This window comes from Melanerpes formicivorus, unplaced genomic scaffold (assembly GCF_026170545.1).
Source record: "Melanerpes formicivorus ecotype bairdi unplaced genomic scaffold, bMelFor1.0.p_v2 SCAF_47, whole genome shotgun sequence".
NCBI lineage: Eukaryota > Metazoa > Chordata > Aves > Piciformes > Picidae > Melanerpes > Melanerpes formicivorus.
This window is the reverse complement of record NW_027142399.1, coordinates 3,308,786-3,335,524: the sequence shown is the minus strand read 5'-3', so window position 1 is coordinate 3,335,524 and position 26,739 is coordinate 3,308,786. Positions and strand designations below refer to the sequence as shown.

General features: G+C 53.2%; 1 protein-coding gene across 4 annotated transcripts in view; it reads left to right on the top strand.

The window, feature by feature from the left end:
• The first annotated feature begins 565 nt into the window (after positions 1-565).
• The window catches only part of APLP2 (amyloid beta precursor like protein 2), a 75,130-nt gene continuing 48,956 nt past the window's right edge, over positions 566-26,739 (top strand). For 3 of the 4 annotated variants that reach the window (XM_068160026.1, XM_068160025.1, XM_068160023.1), the window contains exon 1: positions 567-690. In XM_068160026.1, the coding sequence (XP_068016127.1) occupies positions 610-690 (81 nt within the window). In that variant the 5' untranslated portion in view covers positions 567-609. Of the gene's footprint in view, positions 691-26,739 lie in introns of all 4 variants that reach the window. The other variant, XM_068160024.1, reaches the window with a different exon arrangement.

The window sequence follows — 26,739 nt, the reverse complement described above, 5'->3', positions numbered from 1 at the left end:
CACTGTGTTTCCTTTTGATGAGCCTCAAACCCCCTCTCTTCGCCGCAGGGGTGGGGCGAAGCGATGAAGCTGGAAGGCTTTCAGTTCATCGATGCCCATGGCCACCGTGCCCCGCTGCCTTGCTGTAAGGCGTTTCACCTGGGCGCTTCGTATCTGCAGCAGCCTGCAAAAAAACCACCAGAGGCGTGAGAAGTGCCCCCACAGGGGTGTCTGTCTCCCGCCCCGCACTTGCCCTAAGGGCCTCCCCGCAGCCTCACCTGCGGCCGCCATGTCCCGCCGGGGCAGGATAAGGGAGCTCACCCTCCGTGGGCGGGACAACCTGCCCCTCTCCTCTTCCTATTGGCTGGTAGCGGGGCAGAGGGGGCGTGGATACCTCTCCCATACGCCCTCACTCTGCCGGGAGGGTGGGGGGGGCAGAGACGGCTTTCCTGTGTGGCGCGGCGATTGGCCAGCCATTGGGAGGGGCTGCGTGGCGTCACTCCCTCGCCTCCCCATGATAGGGCAGAGGGGCTGGTAGGCGGGGCCTCGCCAGGCGGCTCCTGCCGTGCCGCCGCGGGGGGCGCTGAGGCCGCAGTAGCGTCTGGGCGGCGGCAGAGGAACGTGGTGGCGATGGGGTCCGCGCTGCGCTTCTCCTTCTTGCTCCTCCTGGGGCTCACCGGCCCCGTGGCTACGCTCGCCGGCTATATCGAGGTAGGTAGGGGCTGCGGTGCGGCAGTTTTGCGGCCGTCGAGGGGGGCGGGCTGTCTTTGAGGGGTCCGCGCCGCTGCCCTTCTAGGGCGGCTGAAGTAGCGGGTGCGGCCCCGCTCCGAGCGGGCTCTCCCTGGGGGGACTCTCCGGTGCCGCCCGCGGGGGCCGGGCATTGTCTGGCGGGGACTAAAGGTGGAGGAGAGGCCGTGACGGGATTTCCTCGCCGTCTTCCCCGGGTGTTTTTCCTCTCTCCGGTGGCGAGTCAGCGCGGGAGGGCGGGGGACGCCGCGTTATCGCCCGGGGTCAAGCTGCAGCCGGGCTGCGGGCGTGGAGGCGGCAGCGAAGCCCTGTGCGCAAGGTGTCTCTGCTCGCGTGGAAGGAGCTGCAGGCTGAGCGGCTGCTGCCAGACCTTCTAGGAGTAGGCGGTGGTGGATTGGTGTTTTCTTCTTGCGTTCAGGGAAACGCTCCAAGCAGACACCGGAGGCCTCTTATCTGGCCAGAGATGGCCAGCTTCAGCAGCTTCGTCTCACCGGGACGATGGGATGGCTTTGGGTTGGGCTTCAGTGTGTGTGTGTGTTGAGAAGTGACCTCTGCATTCTTGGCATCACGGCGAGAGCTGGGAGCTACAGATTGGTCTAGAAGCTTAGCAGCCTCTTAGAGGGCAATTTCGTCGAGAACAGCCTGGGTTAAAGGAATCCATTTGGTTCGTGTTTGCTTAGCAAGATCCCGAATGGATTTGAGCTGTTGCCTTATCTTTTGGAGGGGATGCTCCAGCCAAGTGTAATCTGTATGTGTTCAATGTCGAAATGGCTTAGGTGCCACAATTCATCTCTGTATATTCACACATAGATGCAGACACGTGTGTGTCATGACTAGACGTTGCATTTCCATCTCTAGATGTGAAATGAATCGTTAGGGGAAGTATCCAACTCTAGCCCTAAACCCAGCAGCTTTGTGTCCACTCCGTGGCAAAGAGATTGGCACTAGGTGGTTTTTAAGGTAGTTTCCAACCCAAACCCGTCGGAGCTGGGCAGGGTAAAAAAACCCCTTCTTGATTAAAAACCTTGATGTTATAACCTGCTGGAGTGGAACAGCAAGCCAAAGAGCAAAGTTCACTCCAAGCTTCAACCATGGCATGTAAATAAGAGCTTAATAATCTCTGGCTGGGTGGTGTTTGGAAATGCAAAGCAGCTACGTCTGCCTTGGCTTATTTGGGGGTGCATCAAGAAGTGGGTTGTGGCTGCTAGTGAAAGGCTTGATTTGGTGGTTTATAGGCTGAGTTTACCAAGCTGAGCTAAGGAGAACATCTACCTGGGTGTGATGCAACAGTCTCAAGTCTTAAACTGGCAGGAATTACCAGCAGTGATCAGGGTTATTTGATATTTTTGTGTATCTCATGTGTGAAATTAGCCTGGGCAGTGACTTCTGCTCACTCAAGCTGCTCTTGAGGAGGAATATTCCATCCACTTGGTTCTGCTGCTCAGTTTCTCTAAATCAATGGAACGTGGTGAGGTTTGGCTTGGGAAAAGCTCTTGCAGAGGCTACCTTGCAGGAAAGGCAACTTCAGCCCCTGTGGGGCTGCCCTGGGGGAGCCTGGCTACTGCCAAGATCAGGTTCCTTGGCGTTGCTTTGGTGGTAGGGGACTCTGCTGGCTGCTCTGCGGTGGCTGGGTTCAATCTGATCTCTTGCACCTGCTTGGAAACTCCTCCAGCTGTAGGTCACTTCCTCTGTCACATCCGAGACAAATTCAGCTGCTATGCACATCCCTTCTGGAAGCTGCTGCTGCTGCTTGTGGACATGTGTGACAAGCCAGGAAGCAAACCTGGCTGCCTTTTCATTCCCAAGCCTTGCATCCATCTACAGAAGCAGACCCCGGGATTGGCAAAGGATTTGGCACAGCGGTGTCACACCTCGGCGTGCCAGGAAGGGGCTGGCAAGGATTAAAATGAGCCCATCTCTGCCTTGTGCCTCGGAGGATCCTGATGCCTGTCACAAGGCTGCTTTTGCAGGCTGTGGCTTCTCTCCCACCCTGCAGCAGGCTGGGCTGCTCCCGCAGGGGTCGGTGCGAGCCGGGGGTTATGTCAGCGCACCGGGCTGGCCCCTGCACCTCCTGGGGTCTGCTCAGCCGCTCCTGCAGCATGCTCCGAGGGCACAGGGCAGCCACTTTAATCCACTGGCACAAAATAGCACTGCTGGCATCGAAATTGTTGGGTTTGCTGCCTCCCCTCCCGTTGTGGTGTCTGTGGGGGACTGCAGTTCTTGTGTCTTTCGTGCTGCTGGGTTGGTTTGGGGGTTGGTTTTTTGGAGGAATAATGTGTTGGTGGAGGTGAAATGGTTATTTGAGCTCTTGCACTGCAAGCACTCCTGGATGTTACCAGGTCATGTGGTGAGAAATGCACAAAGGGCTGATTCATGGGGGCTGTGATGACAGGTTGGGCTTGGTGATCTTTGAGGTCTCTTCCAACCTTGGTGATTCTCTGTGTGTGATTCCTTCTTCCAGCAGTGAAGAGGCTACTGAAAGGTGTGCTGGAGCTAGGGAAGCTGCCTGGCCATGGCTGCACTTATTAGTTTAGTTGGCTTGGCACGGTCCCATTAGGTGGATTTTCTTTGGCTTGATTATCTTAGCTACCAGTCCCTGTCCCTAGGACACTCAGTAATCTTCTTAGCGACTACAATTTGTTTGTCTTTCCTTCCTGAGCAGAGGGAGGGGGAGGGGGGTGGTGGTGGTGTTGTTTGAATTACTGGGATGTGACCCTTTTGAACAGGGTGTTCCCAAGGGCCTGTCCCTGGTGACAGTCGGTCTCCCTTTCAGATCATCCTCTGTTGATGGCTGATAGCTTCTGACAGTCTCTCTTCCACATGCATTTGAATAGAAGAGCTTAGAGGAGTCTCTGCAGTCCACCTTGTGCTTCCCAGAGAGCAGTTCTGTCTGGGCTGTGTTGCTGCTGTGTTTCCCTTCAGGAGTCCCCCAAGAACTTCAGCTAGCCAACTGGAAAGGGGGGGAAAAAAGGGAATCTATTCTAATTGGATCTGTATTCCAGCGATCAACTACTTCTGCTCTGCCCTCCAGGCCTTGAGAGATGCTAAGTTTCTTTTTCAGCACTTGACCTTTTAGTCTAATCCAATCTGAGGCGCTGCAGACTCACTCTTGCCTTTTTTTAGCCACATTTGCTTTCAGTGGTCCTTTTCCAGAGCTGCCTCAAACCCTTCCCTCTGTTACCTGCCTCAAATGGCCAGGATTTAAGGCAGGGGGAGGAAATGCCCCCAGCAGTGTGTTGGACAGCAGAGTGATGCCATTTCATGCTGGGTTGTAGGGGGGGTATTTTGTGTGTGTTGGATGCTTAAATCCTCACTGACAAATCCCCCAGCCGGGTGCCATTTCTGCAGACCTTGGGGACTTCTAATTGCCTGCTGCATTGAACAAAGAACTCCACCTAGGGGAAATTTCCACTTCTCTGTGGAAGTCCTGGGTAGCAACAGCTCAGTAAAATTCCAGTCCTCGGCTCGTGCCCTTTGCTTTGCTTTCGGTTCCCCAAACTTTGCTTCCCAGTCAGCCTTAGGAAATGTGCTTTGCTAGGGGAGTGACTGCACACAATGCCTCTGCTGAGCCTCAGCAAAAGCTGCTCTGGAGCAGGAATAAAGAACTAAAGCCCAGGCAGATGGACATCTGATATTGCAGAGAGGCTCTGGAATTTCTGCTGCGTTGTAGAATGCCAGGGGAAGGTAAGCTCTGCTCTCTGGAGGAGGCTTTCAGCTCTCCTTGCTTCCCATGTGAAATATTGATGACCTCTCTTAACTGTTGTTTAATATCTCTACCAGGGGCTGATTGCTTCCCCCATCACCTTGTTGTGTTAATATTTTCGTTGTGTTGCCTGAGAGCTGTTGAAAACCAATTTGGTAGGTGGCTTTAGCTGGATGGGAGCTTTGTTATGGTTGCATTCAGCTCCTCCTTCTGGTCTGGCTGATGCTGCAGGATGAGGGAGGGGATTCTGCCCCTCTGCTCTGCTGAGACATCCCCCCCCCCGCAGCACTGTGTCCAGCACAAGGACATGGAACTGCTGGAGTGGGTCCAGAGGAGGCTACAAAGATCATCACAGGGCTGGAGAACATCCCATGTGGGGAGAGGCTGAGAGAGTTGGGGCTGCTCAGCCTGGAGAAGAGAAGGCTCTGGGGAGACCTTAGAGCAGCCTTCCAGTACCTGAAGGGGGGAGCTGGGGAAGGACTTTTGCCCCTTGTCCTGTCACTCCCAGCCCTTGTCAATGGATTGAAGCTTGAGGAGGGGAGATTGAGACTGGAGATTAGGAAGGAACTCTTTCCAGTGGGGGTGGTGAGACACTGGAACAGCTTGCCCAGAGAGGTTGTGGATGTCCCCTCCCCCGAGGTGTTCAAGGCCAGATGGGATGAGGCCTTGGGCAGGCTGGGCTGGTGGGAGGTGTCCCTGCCCGTGGCAGGCAGTTGGAACTGGAGGATCTTTAAGGTCCCTTCCAACCCAAACAATTCCCTGAACCTTCCAGTGTGGGGAAGGGTTAATGCAGCAGCTCCATGCTGTGTTCCAGGCTTCTCTCAAGATGTTGTTTATGGAAATCCTGCCTTTGCTTTTCATTCCCTCCTGTGCCTGTGTCTTTTGGGGGTGTCTGGGCACCACCTTGTAAACATAAGCTATTTTGACTGTAGCATCTGCTGCTACAAATGTACTGAAGCCACAACCTCACTCTTCAGTCAAGAAGAGGCATGGACCACACCAAATGGTCTCTTGGAACCATGGAACCCTCTCACCTTGGAGATGATCAAGTCCAACCATTTTCTGACTCTACCAAGTCTGCTGCTAAACCACCTAAGAACAGCAAAGCCTTTAGCTCTGCTTCTACACTTGGGCATTTCAGACTCTTCTTGCTCACTGCTTAGCTTTCTCAGCTGATGTCACCCTTCAGATGGTTGCTCTCCTGCCACTTCTGTGCAGTAAAAATTAAGTGTCATTGATTTCAGTTCAGGCAGTCAGCACCTCTGTTAATTTAGGGTGGGACTTGCTCTTAATTGGGAATGCTTCAAATACTTGCAGTGGCCTAGAAACCATTTTGCTGAGGCTTCCAATTCAGAACTGTGTAGTGGAACTGGGGAGGTTGCCCCTTTCTTCTCCAGACCCATGATGGCTGTGTTCTGCTTTGCCTACCAGCAATGAGGTTGTCACAGACCAATGAAAGTGAAGGGAGGTTCTCCTTCCCCTCTAATCTGCCCCACTCAGGTCACACCTGAAGGACTGGGTCCAGTTCTGGGCTACCTGGTTCAAAAGAGACAGGAAACTATTGGAGAGAGTCCAGCTGAGGCTGCAAAGATGCTGAAGGGTGTGGAGCATCTCTATGGGAAGGAAAGGCAGAGAGCCTGGGGCTGTTGAGCCTGGAGAAGTGCAGCCTCAGGGGGGATCTGATCAATGCTCAGCAAGAGATAGAGTGGGAGGCAAGAGGACAGAGCCAGGCTCCTTAGTGGTGCCCAGTGACAGGGCTAGGGGCAATCTGAACAGGAGGAGAAACTTCTTTGTTGGGAAGATCCTGGAGCAGGCTGCTTAGGGAGGTTGTGGAGTCTCCATCTCTGGAGAGCTTCCAAAGCCACCTGGCTGTTGTCATTCTGGGCAAGCTGCAGTTGGACTGAATGATCTCCAGAGGTTCCTTCCAACCCCACACCTTGCTGGGATTCTGGGAAGTGGCCTGCCCAGTCCTGGGGTTTACCTTAACTGTCCTTAGGGCAACCTGGCTGTCTGAATGTAGTCCATATCCATGCTGCTTGAGCCTGTTTTCACTCTTATGTAAATGGGTAGGGCTGGACTTCAGGTTGGGTGCTACCAGAGCTAGATGGAACTAGCTGATCCTTGTGGTCCCTTCCAACCCTGACTGATACTATGGTTAGAGGAAGAAAGAAGTGAAGCTTCACTGCTGAGAGGCAGTGCAGGAGGGAATGTTCATTTCAGGAGAAGCAGTTGGGAGGTCTGTTGTGGGTTGTTTTTTAGAGTAACCCCTGCCTGCTGCTGTGCCAGTGGTGCTGGAGTGATCTGTGCAGCAGTGCAGCATAGCGTGCTCGGCTTGACGTCATCAGGTGTCCGCCTGACCACAGCCCCATGCAGCTAAGCTGCTTACCACCACTTCATTTCCAAGTATTACAGGGGATGCTTTGGATGTAGCCAGTGGGGAGAAGAATGCCTTCATTATCCTGGAGAGATCAACCTCCTGTGGGGATGAAATCCAGTTAGAACCCTTGTAGTCCTCCTATCCCGTGCTGTCAGCTCTCGCTGTGTTCTTCCACAGGTTTATTATACCTTGCAGGCCTTCATTTTGGTTTAAATCTCTTAACTGGTGAGCAGAGTCAGGTGGAATGAAGCTGGAGGTGAGGAGATTCAGGCTGGAGGCGAGGAGCCCTACTTAAAAGCCTGGCCCCAGGCTAACTGCCTCCTTTATGCCCCAAAAGCCCACCACAAGGTCTCCCTGGAGCCTTCTCTTGGAATCATAGAATCAATAAGGTTGGAAAAGACCTCAAAGATCATCAAGTCCAATCTATCACCCAAGACCTTATGACTACTAAACCATGGCTCCAAGTGCCATGCCTACAAGAAGGCTGGGGAGGGACTGCTCAGGATCTCAGGTAGTGATAGGACTAGGGGGAATGGAATGAAGGTGGAGGTGGGGAGATTCAGGCTGGAGGTGAGGAGGAAGTTCTTCCCCATGAGAGTGGTGAAGCCCTGGAAGGGGTTGTACAGGGAGGTGGTTTGGGCCCTGGAGGTGTTTAAGGCCAGGCTGGCTGAGGCTCTGGCCAGGCTGATCTAGTGTGGGGTGTCCCTGGCTATGGCAGGGGGGTTGGAACTAGCTGATCCATGTAGTCCCTTCCAACCCTGACTGATACTATGGTGCCTCTCTCTGTGTGGCATCCCAGGTTTTATTTCCATAGGCCCCAATGGAGAGTCCCAGTCGGTCTCTTCTCCCTGGTATCAGGTGAGAGAAGGAGAGGAAGTGGCCTGAAATTGTGCCAGGGCAGGGTGTTAGGTTGGAGATTAGCAGCAATTTGTTTGCTGCAGGAGTGGGCAGGGATTGGCACAGGCTGGCCAGGGAGGTGGAGGAGGAGGCCCCCTGTGCCTGGAGGGGGTGGTGGTGGAGGAGGCCCCCTGTGCCTGGAGATGTTCCAGAAATGTGTGGACATGGCAGGGCTGAGTGACCACGATGGTGTTGGGTTAATGATTGGCCTCATGAGTCTTGGAGCAGATGATCTCTGAGGTCCCTTCCCACCTCAGCCATTCTGTGATGCCGGTGGGCTGCAAGGATGGGTTCATCTGAGGTGGCTCATTCCCTGCAGGTTTTTTTCCTCTCGGGATGATTGTGCTATGCCCTGCAGCAATGTCTCTTAGCAGTGATGTGGGTGGGGGAAGTCTTGGCTCTCAAGCCTCCTGAAAAGCCTGGAGACAGAGTTGAGCTTCATCTGCTCTGTGGGAGCCTTTCTGGGGGGCTGCCTGTTCTGAACCTCTGGAAGTTTCAGTGGGTGTTCTACCTGCAGGGATCTCCTGCAGGATGCAGTGCCTGGATGAGCCCTGCAGTTGTTGAAGCAGGCTCCTGAAGTTGTTATTCTGTGCAGGGTGTGAGCTCCAGAGTTTACAGAGGAGACAAAATCAATAAGTGTTTGGCTTGGATGGCTTTTGAGTGCTTGGAGCCTAACTGAAAATCATTATGAAATGATGGCTTTGGTGACTTGAGAAACTGATAGGAAGGGCTTGGAAATGAATAAATTCATAGAATGGTTTGGGGTGGAAGGACTTTAAAGGTCCTCCAGTTCCCAGCCCCTTGCCATGGGCAGGGACACCTCCCCCCAGCCCAGGTTGCTCAAGGCCTCATCCAGCCTGGCCTGGAACACCTCCAGGGAGGGGACAGCCACAGCCTCCCTGGGCAGCCTGTGCCAGTGTCTCCTGACCCTCACTGTCAAGAACTTGTTCATGATCTCCAGTCTCAATCTGCCCTCTGCCAGCTCAAAGCCATTGCCCCTCATCCTGGCACTACAAGTCATTGTAGAGGGTCCCTCTCCAGCCTTCTTGTAGCCCCCTTCATGTACTGGGAGGCTGCTCTAAGGTCTCCCTGGAGCCTTCTCTTCTCCAGGCTGAACAACCCCAGCTCTCTCAGCCTGTCTCCATAGGGGAGGTGCTCCAGCCCTCTGATCAGCTTCAAGGCCTCCTCTGGGCCTGCTCCTACAGTTCCATGTCCCTCTTCATTGGGGGCACCAAAGCTGGATGCAGTGCTCCAGATGAGATCTCAGCAGAGCAGAGGGGCAGAATCCCCTCCCTGTCCTGCTGCTCTGCCTGCTCTGGATTCAGCCCAGCACACAGCTGCCTGCTGGGCTGCCAGCAAGACTTAGGTACAGCCTGGAAGAAAAAAAGCCCCAAACTACAGAATGTGGGAGCCAGCTCCTCTCTCCTGTGGTCTCTGTGGAGCTTCATGTGGTCTTACCCCCAGGGTAAGGCACTGAGTCATCACTTGTGTTGGGGTTCACCTCACTATTGCCACCAAGCCTCGTAGGTGGTGTGGTGCTGAGGTGCAGGGTGGCTGATCACTGCTTCAGTGCTCAGATCCCAGCCTTTGGCTCAGTGACAGGGATGCATTTAGGTAATTTCATCCTGTAAGCCTCTCTCTAACACAATTACAGCAGTCAAAAGTGTGTTTTGGTTCAGGTCAAGGAGAGAGAGAGAGGCAGCTACAAGCACACAGCTGGCTGGGGCTGTGGGTCCTCCTTACTCTAAGGTTGAGGCTTATTGAAGTTCCTATTTAAGAGCAGCTAGATATCATCTTACTGATGACCTGGAGTCAGAATCCCTGAATGGCTCAGGCTGGAATGGACCTCAGAGATCATCTGCTCCAACCTCCTGCCATGGATGCCTGGTTGCAGAAGGCCTCATCCCACCTGGCCCTGAAGGCTTTCAGGGAGGGGCCATCCACAACGCCCCTGGGCAACCTATTCCAGAGCCTCACCACCCTCATACTGCACAACTTCTTCCAGTCCAAACCTGCTCCCTCAGCTTTAAACCATTCCCTCTTGTCCTGGCTCTAGACTCCCTTATTGAAAGTCCTTCTCCAGCCTTCCTGTAGGATCCCTTCAGCTATTGGAAGACAGCTCTAAGATCCTCTAGGAGTCCTCTCCAGGCTGAACACCCCCAGCTCCCTCAGCCTATCCTCACAGAAGAGCTGCATCAAGGTTAGAAAAGCTCTCTTAAGATCCTTGAGTCCAATCATCAACCCAACACCACCATGGCCACTGAACTGTGTCTCAATGTGCTGTGTCTCAAAGTGTTGTGCCCAGAAGTTTCTTGAACACTTCAGGCATGGTGACTCCTCCACCTCCCTGGGCAGCCTGTTCCAGTCCCTGAGCACTCTTGCAGCAAAGAATTTCTCCTTCAGTCAGATGTTGATGTTTAAATGAAAGCAGTGTTTAACCTTGAAGCTTCCCTTACTCATTTAGATCTCTCTTTCCCCCTCCCCTGACAACCCTGGGCTGCTCAGGTTGTGTTTCCACATGTCTGCTGTGTTCTGAGGTGGTGGGCAGTGTGTTGGGTTCCTTGTTCTTGGCAGCACAGAGGTTTTATTTCCCTGTCAGCTCCCTAAGCAGGGGCTTGCATTTCCCCATGCAGCTGCTGGGCTGGGCTGCTTTCATCTGCCTCCTCAAAGCACTGCAGCCAGGCAGGGAGGAGACCTCCCAGAGCATCTCGTGGTGCTGCATTGAGTGCACCCTCAGCAGGTTTGCTGATGACACCAAGCTGTGTGGTGCAGCAGGCAGCTGGAGGGAAGGGATCCATCCAGAGGGAGCTGGACAGGCTGGAGAGGTGGGCACAAGCCAACCTCAGGAGGTTCAACAAGAGCAAGTGCAGGGTCCTGCATCTGGGTGGAGGCAATCCCAGGCACAAATCCAGGCTGGGCAGGGACTGGCTGGAAAGCAGCCCTGAGGAGAGAGACTTGGGGGTGCTGGGGGAGGAGAAGCTCACCAGGAGCTCTCAGTGTGCACTTGCAGCCCACAAAGCCAATCAGAGCCTGGGCTGCATCAGGAGAAGTGTGGCCAGCAGGGCAAGGGAGGTGATCCTCCCCCTCTGCTCAGCCCTGGTGAGACCCCACCTGGAGTACTGCCTCCAGTTCTGGAGCCCCTATGACAAGAGGGATCTGGAGGTGCTGGAAGGTGTCCAGAGAAGGGCCAGGAGGATGAGCAGAGGGCTGGAGCACCTCTCCTGTGAGGACAGACTGAAGGAGTTGGGGCTGTTCAGTCTGGAGAAGAGAAGGCTCCAAGGTGACCTAATTGTGGCCTTCCAGTATCTGAAGGGGGCTCCAAGAAGGCTGGGGAGGGACTGCTCAGGATCTCAGGGAGTGATAGGACTAGGGGGAATGGAATGAAGCTGGAGGTGGGGAGATTGAGGCTGGAGGGGAGGAGGAAGTTCTTCCCCATGAGAGTGGTGAAGCCCTGGAATGGGTTGTGCAGGGAGGTGGTTGAGGCCCCAGCCCTGGAGGTGTTTAAGGCCAGGCTGGCTGAGGCTGTGGCCAGGCTGATCTAGTGTGGGGTGTCCCTGCCCATGGCAGGGGGGTTGGAACTAGCTGATCCTTGTGGTCCCTTCCAACCCTGACTGATACTGTGATACAGATGAAAGAGCAGATTGGTGAACTGCTTTGGTGTTTCCCAGGAGTTGCCCTCTGCTATCTCCACTACTGAGATGCTTAAATCAAAAGGCAAACGTTTGCATTTTTAATCTTTGGGCTTTTCCTTGCAAGGCTCTGGAGCTATTTTTAGCTGCAGCTCCCTGCCAAAAGCTTCCTCCCTTCCCTCTTGCATCTGGGCTTGATGAATCCCCACTAGTTATGATGTCATGGCAGAGTGTGAAGTGACAGCAACACGGGGGGGGGGGGGGGGAAGAACCCCAAACCCCAGTCCATGCCATCTGTCACAATAAAAATGATGCACCCCTGGGGGGTCCCAAGCAGATTTGGGTTGCATCTTCCCTACAGAAGCTGCTCAGTGATGGGAGGGGTCTGGAGCACAGCCCTGTGAGGAGAGGCTGAGGGAGCTGGGGTTGCTTAGCCTGGAGAAGAGGAGGCTCAGGAGAGGCTCTTATTGCTCTCTACAGCTACCTGAAGGGAGGTTGTAGCCAGGTGGGGGTTGGTCTCTTCTCCCAGGCAAGCAGCACCAGAACAAGAGGACACAGTCTCAAGCTGTGCCAGGGGAAGTTTAGGCTGGAGGTGAGGAAGAAATTCTTCATAGAGAGAGAGATTGGCCATTGGGATGTGCTGCCCAGGGAGGTGGTGGAGTCACCAACCCTGGAGGTGTTTAGGAGGAGACTGGATGGGGTGCTTGGTGCCATGGTTTAGTTGATTAGATGGTGTTGGGTGATAGGTTGGACTTGATCTCTAAGCTCTCTTCCAACCTCTTCCCAGAGAGAGTTGTTAGCCCTTGGAATGTGCTGCCCAGGGAGGTGGTGGAGTCCCCAAGAGGGGACTGGATGTGGCACTTGGTGCCATGGTCTGGTAGTCATGAGCTCTTGGGTGCCAGGTTGGACTTGATGATCCTTGAGGTCTTTTCAACCTTGGTGATTCTCTGGTAACCTCCAGCAGAAAGCCTTTAATCACTGAGTTCTCTGGTTGGTTTTGGACTTGACCTGTTGCCAAGGCTGACTTAGGTAGCAGGGAGGCTTTTATTGGTGTTGAGTTTCTTCCCATTGGCAGTGGGGTCTAGTAACTTGCCATGAATTATCCTGCAGGAATCACAGAATGGCTTAGCTTGGAAGGGACCTCACAGGTCATCTACTCCCTCTCTGCCATGGCCAGGATGCCTCTCAACTAGATCAGATTGCCCAAGGCCTTATGCAACCTTCAGGGAGGGGTCATCCACAACCTCCCTGGGCAGAGTTCAGAGTCTCACCACCCTTGCACTGAAGAACTTCTTCCTCAGCTCCAGTCTAGCCCTGCTCTGCCTCAGCTTCAAACCATTCCCCCTTGGCCTGTCTCTAGACACCCTCAGGAAGTCTCTCTCTGCAACCTTCCTGTAGGAACCCTTCAGATATTAGAAGGCAGCTCTAAGGTTGCTCTAAAGGCCCTCCAGAGTCTTCTCTTCTCCAGGCTGAACACTCTCAGCCTGTCCTCACAGCAAAGCTGCTCCAGCCCTTGGATCATCGTTGTGACCCTCCTCTGGACTCACTCCAACATCTTTGTCCTCCTTATGCTGGGGACACCAGACCTGGAGGCAGGATTGGAGGTGGGGTCTCAGCAGAGCAGAGCCCAGGGGCAGAATCCCCTCTCCTGCCCTGCTGCCCACACTGCTCTGGCTGCAGCCCAGCACTCAGCTGCCTGCTGGGCTGCCTGTGAGAGCGCTGCTGGCTCCTGGGGAGCTTCTCATCAAGGCTGCCAAGTCTTTTTCTTTAGGGCTGCTCTCAACTCTACCTGAATTAGTATCACTTACTGATAGCAAACATTGGTGGCTTTGTGCTGGTGGCCTCACAGTAACTGCAGCCTGAGTTAGAGAGGGGCAGGTCTGCTTTAATCCACTCAATACTCCTCTGCAAGGATGAAGTGCAGAGTGTTGATTCAGCCCTGTGCTCTGAGTTCCTGGGGGGGGGTTGGGTTATCAGCATTTGAATGTGGCTCTCTTCTCTGCATAATTTATCAAAGCCCTTGCTGGAGAAATTCAATTTGATGTCTGTTCTATTTTGCACAGCCAGATCACCTCTGCTGTGAGGAGAGGCTGAGGCAGCTGGGGTTGCTCAGCCTGGAGAAGAGAAGACTCTGGGTGGGGGGGGAAGCTTAGGGATGCCTTCCAGAACATGAAGGCAGCTTGCAGGAAGGCTGGAGAGGGACAGGACAAGGGGGAATGGTTGGAAGCTGAGGGAGAGCAGGGTTAGGCTGGAGCTGAGGAAGAAGCTCTTCACTGTGAGGGTGCTGAGACTCTGGAAGGGGTTGCCTGGAGAGGGGGTGGATGCCTTCTCCCTGGGGGTGTTCAAGACCCGGCTGGATGAGGCCTTGAGCAACCTGGGCTGGTAGAGAGGTGTCCCTGGCCACAACAGGGATGTTGGAGTAGATGATAGAAGAGGAGGCTCAGAGGAGACCTCCTTGCTGTCTACAGCTACCTGAAGGGAGGTTGTAGCCAGGAGGGGGTTGGTCTCTTCTCCCAGGCAAGCAGCACCAGAACAAGAGGACACAGTCTCAAGCTGTGCCAGGGGAGGTTTAGGCTGGATGTTAGGAAGAAATTCTTCCCAGCAAGAGAGATTGGCCATTGGGATGTGCTGCCCAGGGAGGTGGTGGAGTCCCCATCCCTGGAGGTGTTCAAGAGGGGATTGGATGTGGCACTTGGTGCCATGGTCTAGTCAGGAGGTCTGTGGTGCCAGGTTGGATTCAATAATCTTTGAGGTCTCTTCCAACCTTGGTGATTCTGTGATCTCTGAGATCCCTTCCAAGCTGAGTCATTCTAGGATTCTATCACACAGGCATTGAGAAGCCTTTCACAAATGGATCCAGGAGCCAAGCTGAGCACCTTAGGCTGGGTTATGGTCTCAGCCAAACTGCAGTCCCAAGCTCAGGGGATGGCACTCAGTGCCCCTGCACCTCCCTAAGCATTGCTGCCTGTCAGGGAACAGGGCAAGTGAGAGATTGTTGAGGGTGCACCTCGTGGTGGAAACCAGTTATTAGTCTTGAGTGGAGCAGGATGCTCACAGCTCCCATTTGGACTGTTGGAACGAGATTAAGTGCCTCTAAGTGGTTTGAGTTGCAGGGTTTCAAGTAACTGCTTCATTTCTAGAGTCTTTAAGTAGATCCTCATAGCCTCAGCACTGGAAATGTCAAGCAGTGGAGAAGGTTTTGGTTGTTTTTCCCCTTGGTAGCCTGCCAAACAAAGTTGGGGTTGTGTTGGTGTTGGTTTTTGTTTGGTTGTGCTTTTCCCCTCCCCTCTTTGCACAGAGGGAACAAAGCTGTGTTGCTGCCCCTGTCACTCCTGATCAATGCTCTCTTGGTCAAATTGCTTCAGTGCTTGCTCTGCACCAAAGCTCCTCAGCATGGGGACATTCTCTTCAGGGCAACAGCTGCCTTCTCAGAAGCAATTGCCCACTAAGGCAGGCAGGAGGTGGATGCCCTGCCAGGGAGCAGGCTGCCTGGGAAGGCCACAGCTGGCTTTGTGCTCTGAAACACAGCTTGGGACTTGCTCTCTTCCCTCACCTTCAGCCCACATGCTCATGGATTTGGTTTTATCTGTCCTCTAATTGCACATGCAGGGCACAAAGATTCATAGATTCATTGGATGGGTTGGGTTGGGAGGGACCTCAAAGATCATCCAGTTCCAAACCCTCTGCCATGAGCAGGGACACCTCCCACCAGCCCAGGTTGCCCAGGGCCTCATCCAAGCTGCCCATGAACACCTCCAGGGAAGGGACATCCATGACCTCCCTGGGCAACCTGTGCCAGTGTCTCCTCATCCTCACTGGAAAGAATTTCTTCCTAATTTCCAGTCTCAATCTCCCCTCCTCAAGCTTCAATCCATTTGCCCTCATCCTGTCATTACAGCCCTTGTAGGAAAGTTCCTCCCCAGCTTTCTTGCAGCCCCCTTCAGGTACTGAAGGGCTGCTCTAAAATCTCCCTGCAGGCTGAACAGATTCAGATTACATCAGCTTGGAAGGGACCCCCAAAGAGTCCCTGCAGTGAGCAGATCAGGCTGCCCACCTTGAAGTCCTTTTGCCTTCTCTCCTTGTCCCCAGGTCCTTGACTCAGCAACATGGCTGTGAGCAGGACTAAGAAGAAGAGCTGGATTCCTCCTGCAGCAGGGTGGTTAGGGTGGCAGGGAACCTCTCAGATGTGCTTAAATGCCAAATCCTCACTCCAGGCAACAGGCATCTTGGAGCTGAGGCTGAAATTCCTGGGGCTGGATGGATTGGTTGCACTCAGTTATCTGGGGCAGGCTTCTGCAACTTGATTCCCATGGGAATTGGCCTGATGAGAAGAACATTCTTCCAAGCAGAACCTTGTGGGAGGCTTTCCACAGGCCATCTGCAGCATGGTAATGCTCTCTTTCCTTGCAGGGCACTGACTGGAATGCATCATTGTAGTTCTTGTGTCCCAGGTGCTGGTGCATTTCAGGAGCTTGGCTGCTCTGACATGCCTGGTGTCCTACTTTGTTTAGGCAAACAGCTCCCCTGGGTGCTCCAGGGAAGGGTCTGTGGAGAAAGCTTTGAATAGAATAGAATAGACCAGGTTGGAAGAGACCTTCAAGATCATCATGTCCAACCTGTCATCCAACACCACCAACCAAATAACCCATGGCACCAAGCACCCTGTCAAGTCTCCTCCTGAACACCTCCAGGGATGGTGACTCCACCACCTCCCTGGGCAGCACATTCCCATGGGCAATCACTCTCTCTGTGTAAAACTTCCTCCTAACCTCCAGCCTAAACCTCCCCTGGTGCAGCTTGAGACTGTGTCCTCTTGTTCTGGTGCTGCTTGCCTGGGAGAAGAGACCAACCTCTGCCTGCCTACAGCCTCCCTTCAGGTAGTTGTAGAGAGCAATGAGGTCTCCCCTGAGTCTCCTCTTCTCCAGGCTAAGCAACCCCAGCTCCCTCAGCCTCTCCTCACAGGGCTGTGCTCAAGGCCTCTCCCCAGCTTTGTTGTTCTTCTCTGGACACCTTCAAGTCTCTCAGTGTCCTTCTTAAACTGAGGGGCCCAGAACTGGACACAGGACTCAAGGTGTGGCCTAACCAGTGCAGTGTACAGGGGCAGAATGACCTCCCTGCTCCTGCTGGCCACACTCTTCCTGATGCAGGCCAGGATGCCATTGGCCCCCTGGCTGCCTGGGCACACTGCAGGCTCATGTTCAGCCTACCATCAACCAGCACCCCCAGGGCCCTCTCTGTTTGGGAGCTCTCAGCCACTCTGCCCTCAGCCTGTAGCACTGCCTGGGGTTGTTGTGGCCAATGTGCAGCCCCTGGCACTTGGATGTGTTCAATCTCCTGCCCTTGGATTCTGCTGCCTACTAGCTTCATCTGTGCTGTAGAAGAGCAGGAGCAAGGAGAGCCTGTGTTGTTCTCTGAGTGGCTGACAGCTTTCCTCACACTGCTCTGTTATTCTATTTAATAGTCTGTGATTATTAACTTGATTTTGATCACAGAACCCAGGGCATAACAAACATTTCAGCACAGCTGGCAGCAGAGCTAAGTGCCTGAGATGGGTTTAATGTGACCAGCTGGTGGGAGCTCCACTTGCAGCAGCAATTCCCCTGCTGTTGACTTGGAGGTGAGTTGCCACTTAATTATTTTGCTTGAAGAGGATGCTACTGACCTGCCTCTGAGCTGCTGCCTGTGCCCTGACAGGGGGCTGGTAGATACTCCCTGTTCCTAGCAGCTAGCACTGAACACTCCAGATCCAAGCAAAGCACAGAGCTTTTTCTTTTGCACTGTTTGCCTTGGAATGGCTTCTGTGCTTTGCAGCATCTCCTTGAGCAGCCTCCATCCAACAGGATGGGTCTCCATCACCCCCAGGCTGGTGTGTTGTCCATTGAGGGAGAGGATGAAAATAGTCATTAAGCTGCAAAATCCACCACCTGCCATGAGAAGTGTTGAACCAAGGCCTCTCCCCAGCCTTGTTGCCCTTCTCTGGACACCTTCAAGTCTCTCAATGTCCTTCTTGAACTGAGGGGCCCAGAACTGGACACAGGACTCAAGGTGTGGCCTAACCAAAGCAGAGCACAGGGCACAATGACCTCCCTGCTCCTGCTGGCCACACTATTCCTAATGCAGGCCAGAATGCCATTGGCCTTCTTGGCCACCTGGGCACACTGCTGGCTCATGTTCAGCCTGCTGTCAATCAGCACCCCCAGGTCTCTTTCTGTTTGGCAGCTCTCAGCCACTCTGACCCCACTCTGCATGGGGTTGTTGTGGCCAAAGTGCAGCCCCTGGCACTTGGACTTGTTGAATGCCATCCTGTTGGCCTCTGCCCATCTGTCCAGTGGGTCAAGGTCCCTCTGCAGAGCCTTTCTGTCCTCTACCTGACCAACATCTGCTCCTAACTTGGTGTCATCTGCAAACTTGCTGATGACTGACTCAATGCCCTCATCCAGATTATCAATGAAGATGTTAAAGAGGCTGGGGCCCAGCACTGATCCCTGGGGGACACCACTGGTGCCTGGCTGCCAGCTGGCTGTTCCTAGCCTCACCACACGCATTCATCTGGAGCTGGTACCACTACTGTTTGGGCTAAGTGGGGACTGTGCAGGGAGAGGCAGCCTCAAAGATAATTAAGCTGGAGTGTCTTAAGGAGCCTCTTCAGGGCTCTCAATGCCTTAATTTGTTTCAGATGTCCAAAATGAGGCTTGGAGGATGAGATTAGCCTTAGTGGGCCGTGTCTGAACTGAACTGGTGGAAACCAAACCCACTTCTCCCCAGGGTTTGAACTTTGGGCAGCGTTTTCATGCTGAACTTTGGGCAGCATTTTCATCCTTTGACTTTGAGAAAGCTCCACTGAAATAAACCACTCAGCCTATGGCTAGGAAAATGATGAGTGGCTTATTGCATCAATACACAAATCAATTCCCCCCCTCCCCCCCTCCCATCCCCAGCCCAGTGATGGGATTTAGATGTTATGTGAAGTCAGCATTTCCACTGCTGTCTGCCTGCTTGGAGGGTCAAGGAAAGGAAAACTTGTTTGTGATGGCTCCCCACTTGTTTATTACTCACTCAAGTGTGTGCCACGTTGGACAAGGGCATTTCAGCAGGCAAGAAGTGCTGCTTAAAGTAAACAGCCTCCCCCTCTTCTCCTCTCTGATAGCCTCTTCCAAACAGGAGAACACAGAGTTGTTTGCAGCCACACAGGAGCACACAGTGTGAGCTTGCAGCCCTAGAGGCCACTTGCCCCCTGGGCTGCAGCCAAAGCTGTGTGGCCAGCAGATCCAGAGAGGTGATTCTGCCACTTTGCTCTGCTCTGGTGAGACCTCACCTGGAGCATTATGTCCAGCTCTGGAGCCCTCAAGACAAGAAGGCCATGGAGCTTATGGAGGAGGGCCACCAAAATGGTCAGGGGGCTGGAGCACCTCTGCCACAAGGACAGGGGTGTTCAGCCTGGAGAAGAGGTGGTCTCTTGAAGCTGGGCCTGAAATTCCTGGGGCTGGATGGATTGGTTGCACTCAAGTTATCTGGGACAGGTTTCTGCAACTTGCTTCCCATGGGAATTAGCCTGATGAGAAGAGCATCAGGCTCATTTTCCAAGCAGAACTGTATGGGAGGCTTTCCACAGGCTATCTCCAGCATGGTAATGCTCTCTTTCCATGCAGGGCACTGACTGGAATGCATCATTGTAGTCCTTGTGTCCCAGCTGCTGGTGCATTTCAAGAGCTTGGCTGTTCTGACATGCCTGGTGTCCTACTTTGTTTAGGCAAACAGCTCCCTAGGGAAGGGTCTTGTGTAGAAAGCTTTGGCTGCAAGCTTCATCTGTGCTGTGGAAGAGAAGGAGCAAGGTCTCTGGGGAGACCTTCCAGTACTTGAAGGGAGGTACAAGAAGGATGGAGAGAGACTCTTTCCAAAGGCCTGCAGTGATAGGACATGGGGAAATGGCTTCAAACTAGAGAAGAGCAGATTTAAATGGTGGTTAAGAACGAGTTCTGGACTGTGAGGGTGCTGGATCACTGGAGCAGGCTGCCCAGGGAAGTGGCTGGGGCCCCATCCCTGGAGGTACTCAAGGTGAGGCTCGACAGGGCTCTGGGCAGCCTGATCCAGTTGAGGATGCCCCTGCTGACTGCAGGAGAGGTTGGGCTGGATGACCTTTGGAGGTCATAGAATAGAAGGTTACCATAGAAGCAACAAGGTTGGAAAAGACCTCAAGGATCATCAAGTCCAACCTGGCACCCAAGAGCTCATGCCTACCAGACCACGGCACCAAGTGCCACATCCAATCCCCTCTTGAACCCCTCCAGGGATGGGGACTCCACCACCTCCCTGGGCAGCACATTCCAAGGGCTAACAACTCTCTCTGGGAAGAGGTTGGAAGAGAGCTTAGAGATGAAGTCCAACCTGTCACCCAACACCATCTAATCAACTAAACCATGGCACCAAGCACCCCATCCAGTCCCCTCTTGAACACCTCCAGTAATGGTGACTCCACCACCTCCCTGGGCAGCACATTCCAATGGCCAATCACTCTCTCTCTATGAAGAATTTCTTCCTCACCTCCAGCCTAAACCTCCCCTGGCACAGCTTGAGACTGTGTCCTCTTGTTATGGTGCTGGTTGCCTGGGAGAAGAGACCAACCCCCACCTGGATCCAACCTCCCTTCAGGTAGCTGTAGAGAGCAATAAGAGCCTCTCCTGAGCCTCCTCTTCTCCAGGCTAAGCAACCCCAGCTCCCTCAGCCTCTCCTTTCCAACCTAGAGCATTCTATGAGTCTCTATTCTTGCAGGTTTTTCTCTCCTGCACTTGTAGCTGGAGAATATGGGGGGGGAAAGAGAGGGGTGGCAGCAAAAACCACTTCAGCTGTGTGAAGAAGGACAGCCTGGAGAAGGGGTTTTAAAGAAACAAACAGTACCTTTCAGCAACCTTGAAGAAGTATTCCTGCTGAGGTGCTGGGAGCTGTTGATGTATGTGGCCTCTCTACAGCCTAACTAGATTGTCTGAAACTGTTGTGCCTGCTCTTTTTCCAGGGGCAATTTCCCTGGCTGCTGCAGAACAGGCACTGTGCACTTCCACATTGGTAATAAAGCTTTCAGCTCCTCCTGACTTTGTGCTCCCAAGCTCTTAGGGAAGTGTCACATTGCTTAAAACTCTGCAAAGGGCTGACCATGGGGGTGTGAAGCTGCAGTGCAGAGCTGCTTGGGGGCGATGGGGCTTGGGCTTGTTCAGCCTGAGAAGCAGCAGTGAGAACCTGAGCCAGCAGTGTGCCCAGGGGGCCAAGAAGGCCAATGGCATCCTGGCCTGCATCAGGAACAGTGTGGCCAGCAGGGTCAAGGAAGGCATTGTGCCTCTGTACTCTGCACTGGTTAGGCCACCCCTTGAGTCCTGTGTCCAGTTCTGGGCTCCTCAGGTTAAGAAGAACATTGAGACTCCTGAAGGTGTCCAGAGAAGGGCAACAAAGCTGGGGAGGGGTCTGGAGCACAGCCCTGTGAGGAGAGGCTGAGGGAGCTGGGGTTGCTTAGCCTGGAGAAGAGGAGGCTCAGGGGAGACCTTCTTGTTCTCTACAGCTACCTGAAGGGAGGTTGTAGCCAGGAGGGAGTTGGTCTCTTCTCCCAGGCAAGCAACACCAGAACAAGAGGACACAGTCTCAAGCTGTGCCAGGGGAGGTTTAAGCTGGAGGTGAGGAGAAAGTTCTTCCCAGAGAGAGTCGTTAGCCATTGGGATGTGCTGCCCAGGGAGGTGGTGGAGTCCCCATCCCTAGAGGTGTTCAAGAAGGTATTGGATGTGGCACTTGGTGCCATGGTTTAGTCCTGAGGTCTGTGGTGCCAGCTTGGACTTGATGATCTTTGAGGTCTCTTCCAACCTTGGTGATACTGTGATCTTAGAGGACTTCCAGCCTCAGTGATTCTGTGGTCCCCTGAAGTTGTTTTACACTGAGAGTGGTGAGGCCATGGCCTGGGTTGCCCAGAGAGGTGATAGATCCTCCATTCCTGGGAGCATTGCAGGTGAGGTTGTTTGGGGCTCTGAGCAAGCTGCTCCAGTTGCAGATGTCCCTGCTGACTGCAGGGTTGGGGGATTAGATGTCCATTAAAGATCCTTTCCCACCCAAACCATTCTGTGATTCTTCCACCAACCTAATGTTCATTTGCAGTTCAGCTAAGCAGAGAGAAGAAAGCCCTGCTGTCTGTCCCTCCCTTGAGAACTAACAGACAGTGCTGAAGGAAACTTGGGGGAAATGGCTATGAGGGCAGCAGAAGTGGATGCAGTTCTGCAGGTGGGAGCAGAATAGAGGGGCAGAATCACCTCCCTCATCCTGCTGGTTGCACTTTGTGGTTCTGGGCTAGCTTCTGTTGAAGCAGTTTTCCTTTCTGGATCAGCAAACTCAATGAAGGGGATCTCAACCTAGCCAGCTTTAGCCCATAAATTACCACATCACTGGCTGACAGCATCAGTCAGCTCCTCTCAGTAGAGCCTGTTGCTTCCCTTAAAGGACCTGTTTAATACATCCATTAAAGTCCTGCAATGCTGGCCTAGGTTGCTGTGACTAATAAACCACCAGCTGAGAAATTAATGCTTCAGAAATTAAAATGCTCCTAAATTAGTGGAGGATTAGCTTTTATTGAGTGAATAATGGAAAGCCATTAAGCCATCACCGAGGTCCTTTCTTCACTTCCTCTGACCCTGGTGCTGACAAAACTTCAGAGGTACTTCAGAAGGCATTTTGTCCTTTGACCTCTCCTGGGGCAGAGTGCTGAAGCTAGTGTTGGAGCTCCAGGGGATGGATAGCTAGAATCACTGAATGGTAGGGGTTAAAAGAGAGCTCAGAAGACCATCAAGTCCAACCCCCTGCCAGAGCAGGATCACCTAAAGCAGATGACACAGGGACACATTCAGGTGGGCCTTGAAAGTCTCCAGAGATGAAGGCTTCTGTGGGGGCAGCCTTCTCTCTCTCTCTCTGTGGGGGCAGCCTTCTCTCTCTCTCTCTGTGGGGGCAGCCTTCTCTCTCTCTGTGGGCAGCCTCAAAGTCAAGAAGATCCTTCTCACGTCTACCTTTTCCCCTCTGCTTTGGAAGAAGGGAGTGAAGGGTGAGATTGAGTCTGAATTGTTAGCAGTACTGGGATTCTTCTGTGAGCTGTTTGGCTGTTGGGTGACAAGCTTCAAAATAAACAAGCATGGCTTTTGCCATCTGATTCTTGGCAGGGGGAAGCGTTGCTCCGAGCCATCTTCCCACACTCTGTGCTCATCCAGGCAGGTTGTGCTGGTTGTTCTTCATCCTGCTCTTGCTTGCTCACCTCCAGGTTGCCAGCACTGGTGGAAAGACACTGACAGCCTTAGTGTCACAGTATCAGTCAGGGTTGGAACAGACCACAAGGATCAGCTAGTCCCAACCCCCCTGCCATGGGCAGGGACACCCCACACTAGATCAGCCTGCCCAGAGCCTCATCCAGCCTGGGCTTAAACACCTCCAGGGCTGGCGCCCCAACCACCTCCCTGGACAACCCATTCCAGGGCTTCACCATTCTCATGGGGAAGAACTTCCTCCTCACCTCCAGCCTGAATCTCCCCACCTCCAGCTTCATTCCATTCCCCCTAGTCCTGTCACTCCCTGAGATCCTGAGCAGTCCCTCCCCAGCCTTCCTGTAGCCCCCTTCAGATCCTGGAAGGCCACAATGAGGTCACCTGGGAGCCTTCTCTTCTGCAGACTGAACAGCCCCAACTCCTTCAGTCTGTCCTCACAGGAGAGGTGCTTCAGCCCTCTGATCATCCTCATGGCCCTTGTTCTATTGCCCTGCTGAGTTCTGCTTCACCCAGGAATCAAGCTGAATGAGCAACTCCACATCCTTGTGGTGCTCCTCAAAGTCCCTCCCCAGCCTTCTTGTAGTCCCCCTTCAGATACTGGAAGGCCACAATTAGGTTAGTTCAGAGCCTTCTCTTCTCCAGACTGAACAGCCCCAACTCTTTGTCTGTCCTCATAGGAGAGGTGCTCCAGCCCTCTGCTCATCCTTGTGGCCCTGATGGCCTTACATCAGTTTTACTGCTGTTCACTGGGATTGCAAATAGCTGCAGTCAGGAAGCTGAGAGATCAATTTTGTTGTTCCTTTTTGGTGAGAATTGGAGGTGCTTTTGCCAAGTTAATTGTCCTGTGTTCATTTTTCTTAGCCAGAAGCGGTAGGAACCTCTCCTAAGGAGCAGCTGACTGCAAACTAATTGTTCTGGGGGTAAGGTTTGTGTTGGATTTTTCTGTAAGAAAAACTAAATACCATTTCCTGCAGCTGAGTCAACTGGCAAGGTGGGGAACCTTGCACCAGCAAGATTTCTTTGTCTCTAGGTAGTGGAGGTTCTTTCTAAGACACTTCTGGTTTGTGAGCAGTGCTGTAAAGGTGCTGCCTGAAAGATCATAGAATCACCAAGGTTGGAAGAGACCTCAAAGATCAAGTCCAATCTGTCACCACAGACCTCATGATTAAACCATGGCACCAAGTGCCACATCCAATCCCCTCTTGAACACCTCCAGGGATGGGGACTCCACCACCTCCCTGGGCAGCACATTGCAATGGCTAACAACTCTCTCTGGGAAGAACTTCCCCTGGCACATATTGAGACTGTGTCCTCTTGTTCTGGTGCTGCTTGCCTGGCAGAAGAGACCAACCCCCACCTGGCTACAACCTCCCTTCAGGGAGTTGTAGACAGCAAGAAGGTCTCCCCTGAGCCTCCTCCAGGCTAAGCAACCCCAGCTCCCTCAGCCTCTCCTCACAGGGCTGTGCTCAAGGCCTCTCCCCAGCTTTGTTGCCCTTCTCTGGATACATTCAAGTGTCTCAATGCTGCTCTTAAACTGAGGAGCCCAGAACTGGACACAGGACTCAAGGTGTGGCCTAAGCAGTGCTGAGTACAGGAGCACAATGACTTCCCTGCTCCTGCTGGCCACACTCTTCTTGATGCAGGCCAGGATGCCATTGGCCTTCCTGGCCACACTGCTGGCTCATGTTCAGCTGCTGTCTACCAGTACCCCCAAGTCCCTTTCTGCCTGGCTGCTCTCCAGTCACTCTGCCCCCAGCCTGTAGCACTGTCTGGGGTTGTTGTGGCCAAAGTGCAGCACCCAGCACTTGGATTTGTTAAATGTCATCTTGTTGGCCTCTGCCCATCTGTTCTGCCTGGCAAGGTCCCTCTGCAGAGCTCTCCTACTCTCTAACAGATCAACATCTGCTCTATCTGATCATAGAATGGTTTGGGTTGGAAGGGGCCTCCAGAGGTCATCTAGTCCAACCTCCCTGCAGTCAGCAGGGACATCCTTCACTAGATCAGGTTGGTCACAGCCATGCTGAGTCTGACCTTGGTATCTCCAGGGATGGGGCCTCGACCACCTCTCTGGGCAGCCTGTTCCTGTGTTCCACCACCCTCATGGTGCAGGGCTTGTTCCTCACACCCAATCTAAATCTCTTCTCTCATTTCAAACCATTGGTCCTCATCTTATCCCTGCAGGCCGTTGGAAACAGTTCCTCTGCAGCTGCCTTGTAGTCCCCTTCAGGTACTGGCAGGCTGCTATCAGATCTCCCTAGAGCCTCCTCAGCTCCAGGCTGAACACCCCCAGCTCCCTCAGCCTGTCCTAATAGCAGAGGTGCTCCAGCCCCCTGATCACTTTTGTGGCCCTCCTCTGGGCCTGCTCCATCAGGTCCATGGCCTTCCTGTCTCGAGGGCTCCAGAGCTGGATGCAGAGGTCTCCCCAGATCTGCTGGCCACGTTTTTCCTGTGGCCTAAGATGCTCCACAACAAGCCAGCAGCAGCAGCTCTCAGAATAAATAACAGGAGGAGGTGTGGGGGAGAGTGTGGGGAGATGTTTGTGGCTTAAAACCCTCATTTGTACTGTCTCCTGAATATATTTAATGAGAGCTAGAGTGAAGTTCCCCTTTCTGGGTAATATCTGCTAACTCCTGGCTATTTTCAGAGAGCTGGGACTTGCAGGAAGAACCTGTGCTTGGAATAGAACTTGAAACATGTCAAATATAAACATGTCCTCAGCTGGGACCCTGAAAACAGCAAGGCTGTTCCATCCTTTTTCTGGTGCTGTATTAATTTGGGTCTGGATCATCGTGTACTGGCCAGGCTCTGGGAGCAGCAGTGAAGATGAAAGCAGCTCTCTATTTTAGCTGTGGGGTTCTTCTTCTCCAAGCTGGTTGTTAGCCTGGTTTGGCAAAGCCAAGAACTGAATCCTGTGGCTTCCTCTTCTAGATCTGAAGCTTGATCTGGATGGATTGAAGGGCAGAATGGCCAATGAATGTGGTTGGGGGGCGGGGTGTTTCAGGGTGACCCTCACCTCAGTTAGAGCAATGCCTTCTGAATCCTTCCTGCCTGCTGTAGGGAAGTTCATGTGCAGCCCAACTGCAGGACCTTAAGCTACCAAATGAGTGGTTTTGCAACTGCTTTGGAGCAGAATGTCTGTATCATAGTATCATTCAGGGTTGGAAGGGACCACAAGGATCAGCCAGTTCCAACCCCCCTGCCATGGGCAGGGACACCCCACACCAGATCAGGCTGGCCAGAGCCTCATCCAGCCTGGGCTTAAACACCTCCAGGGACGGGGCACAGAAATAGCTTGATGCTGCCTGGAGATCAAAAGAATCTGGGAGACCTTAGAGCAGCTTTTCAGAGTCTGAAGGGGGCTACAGAAGAGCTGGGGAGGGACTTTAGATGAGGGCTGGGAGTGATAGGATGAGAGGGAATGGATTGAAGCAGGAAGAGGGGAGATGTAGGCTGGAGATCAGGAAGAAATTCTTTCCAGTGAGGGTGGTGAGACAGTGGCACAGGTTGTCCAGGGAGGTTGTGGATGCCTCCTCCCTGGAGGTGTTATAGTCCAGGCTGGATGAGGCCTTGAGCAGCCTGGGCTAGTGGGAGGTGTCCCTGTGCTTGGCAGTGGTGTTAGAACTGGATGACCTTTAAGGTCCCTTCTAACCCAAACCATTCTGTGAATTTATGAATCTTGAAAGGGGGAGAAACTTGATCTGACAGATGGTTGAAACCCAAACCAAACTGCATGGCAAGCTGCATTCCCATGAGTTCTCTCTCCTTTATCTTGTGTTTTTCCCTTGCCACTTCAGATTCCTGCTGCTCTGTTAACATGTGCCCTTGGATTTCTTGCTTGCTCTTGGCTAGTTGTGTGTTAGATAAAGGCAGTGTCTGGGTTTCAAACTGGGGTCACTGGAGTGGTTAGATGTGTGGTTAGGCAGCAACCACAGGTTCCTACAGCAGGCTCTGCACTGCAGGCTTGTGTGTGAAGCTCCCAGTGAGCTTCCCAAGAGCTCTGAGACAAATATTCATGCTGGCTTGAGAGAGATTCTTTTGGGCTTTGTACCCCTCTGGAATGCTAAATCAGTTTGAGGCAATGCTGAAGGTTTGAGGATTTTTGCCTGCCTGATGTTGTTAAGTTTCTCT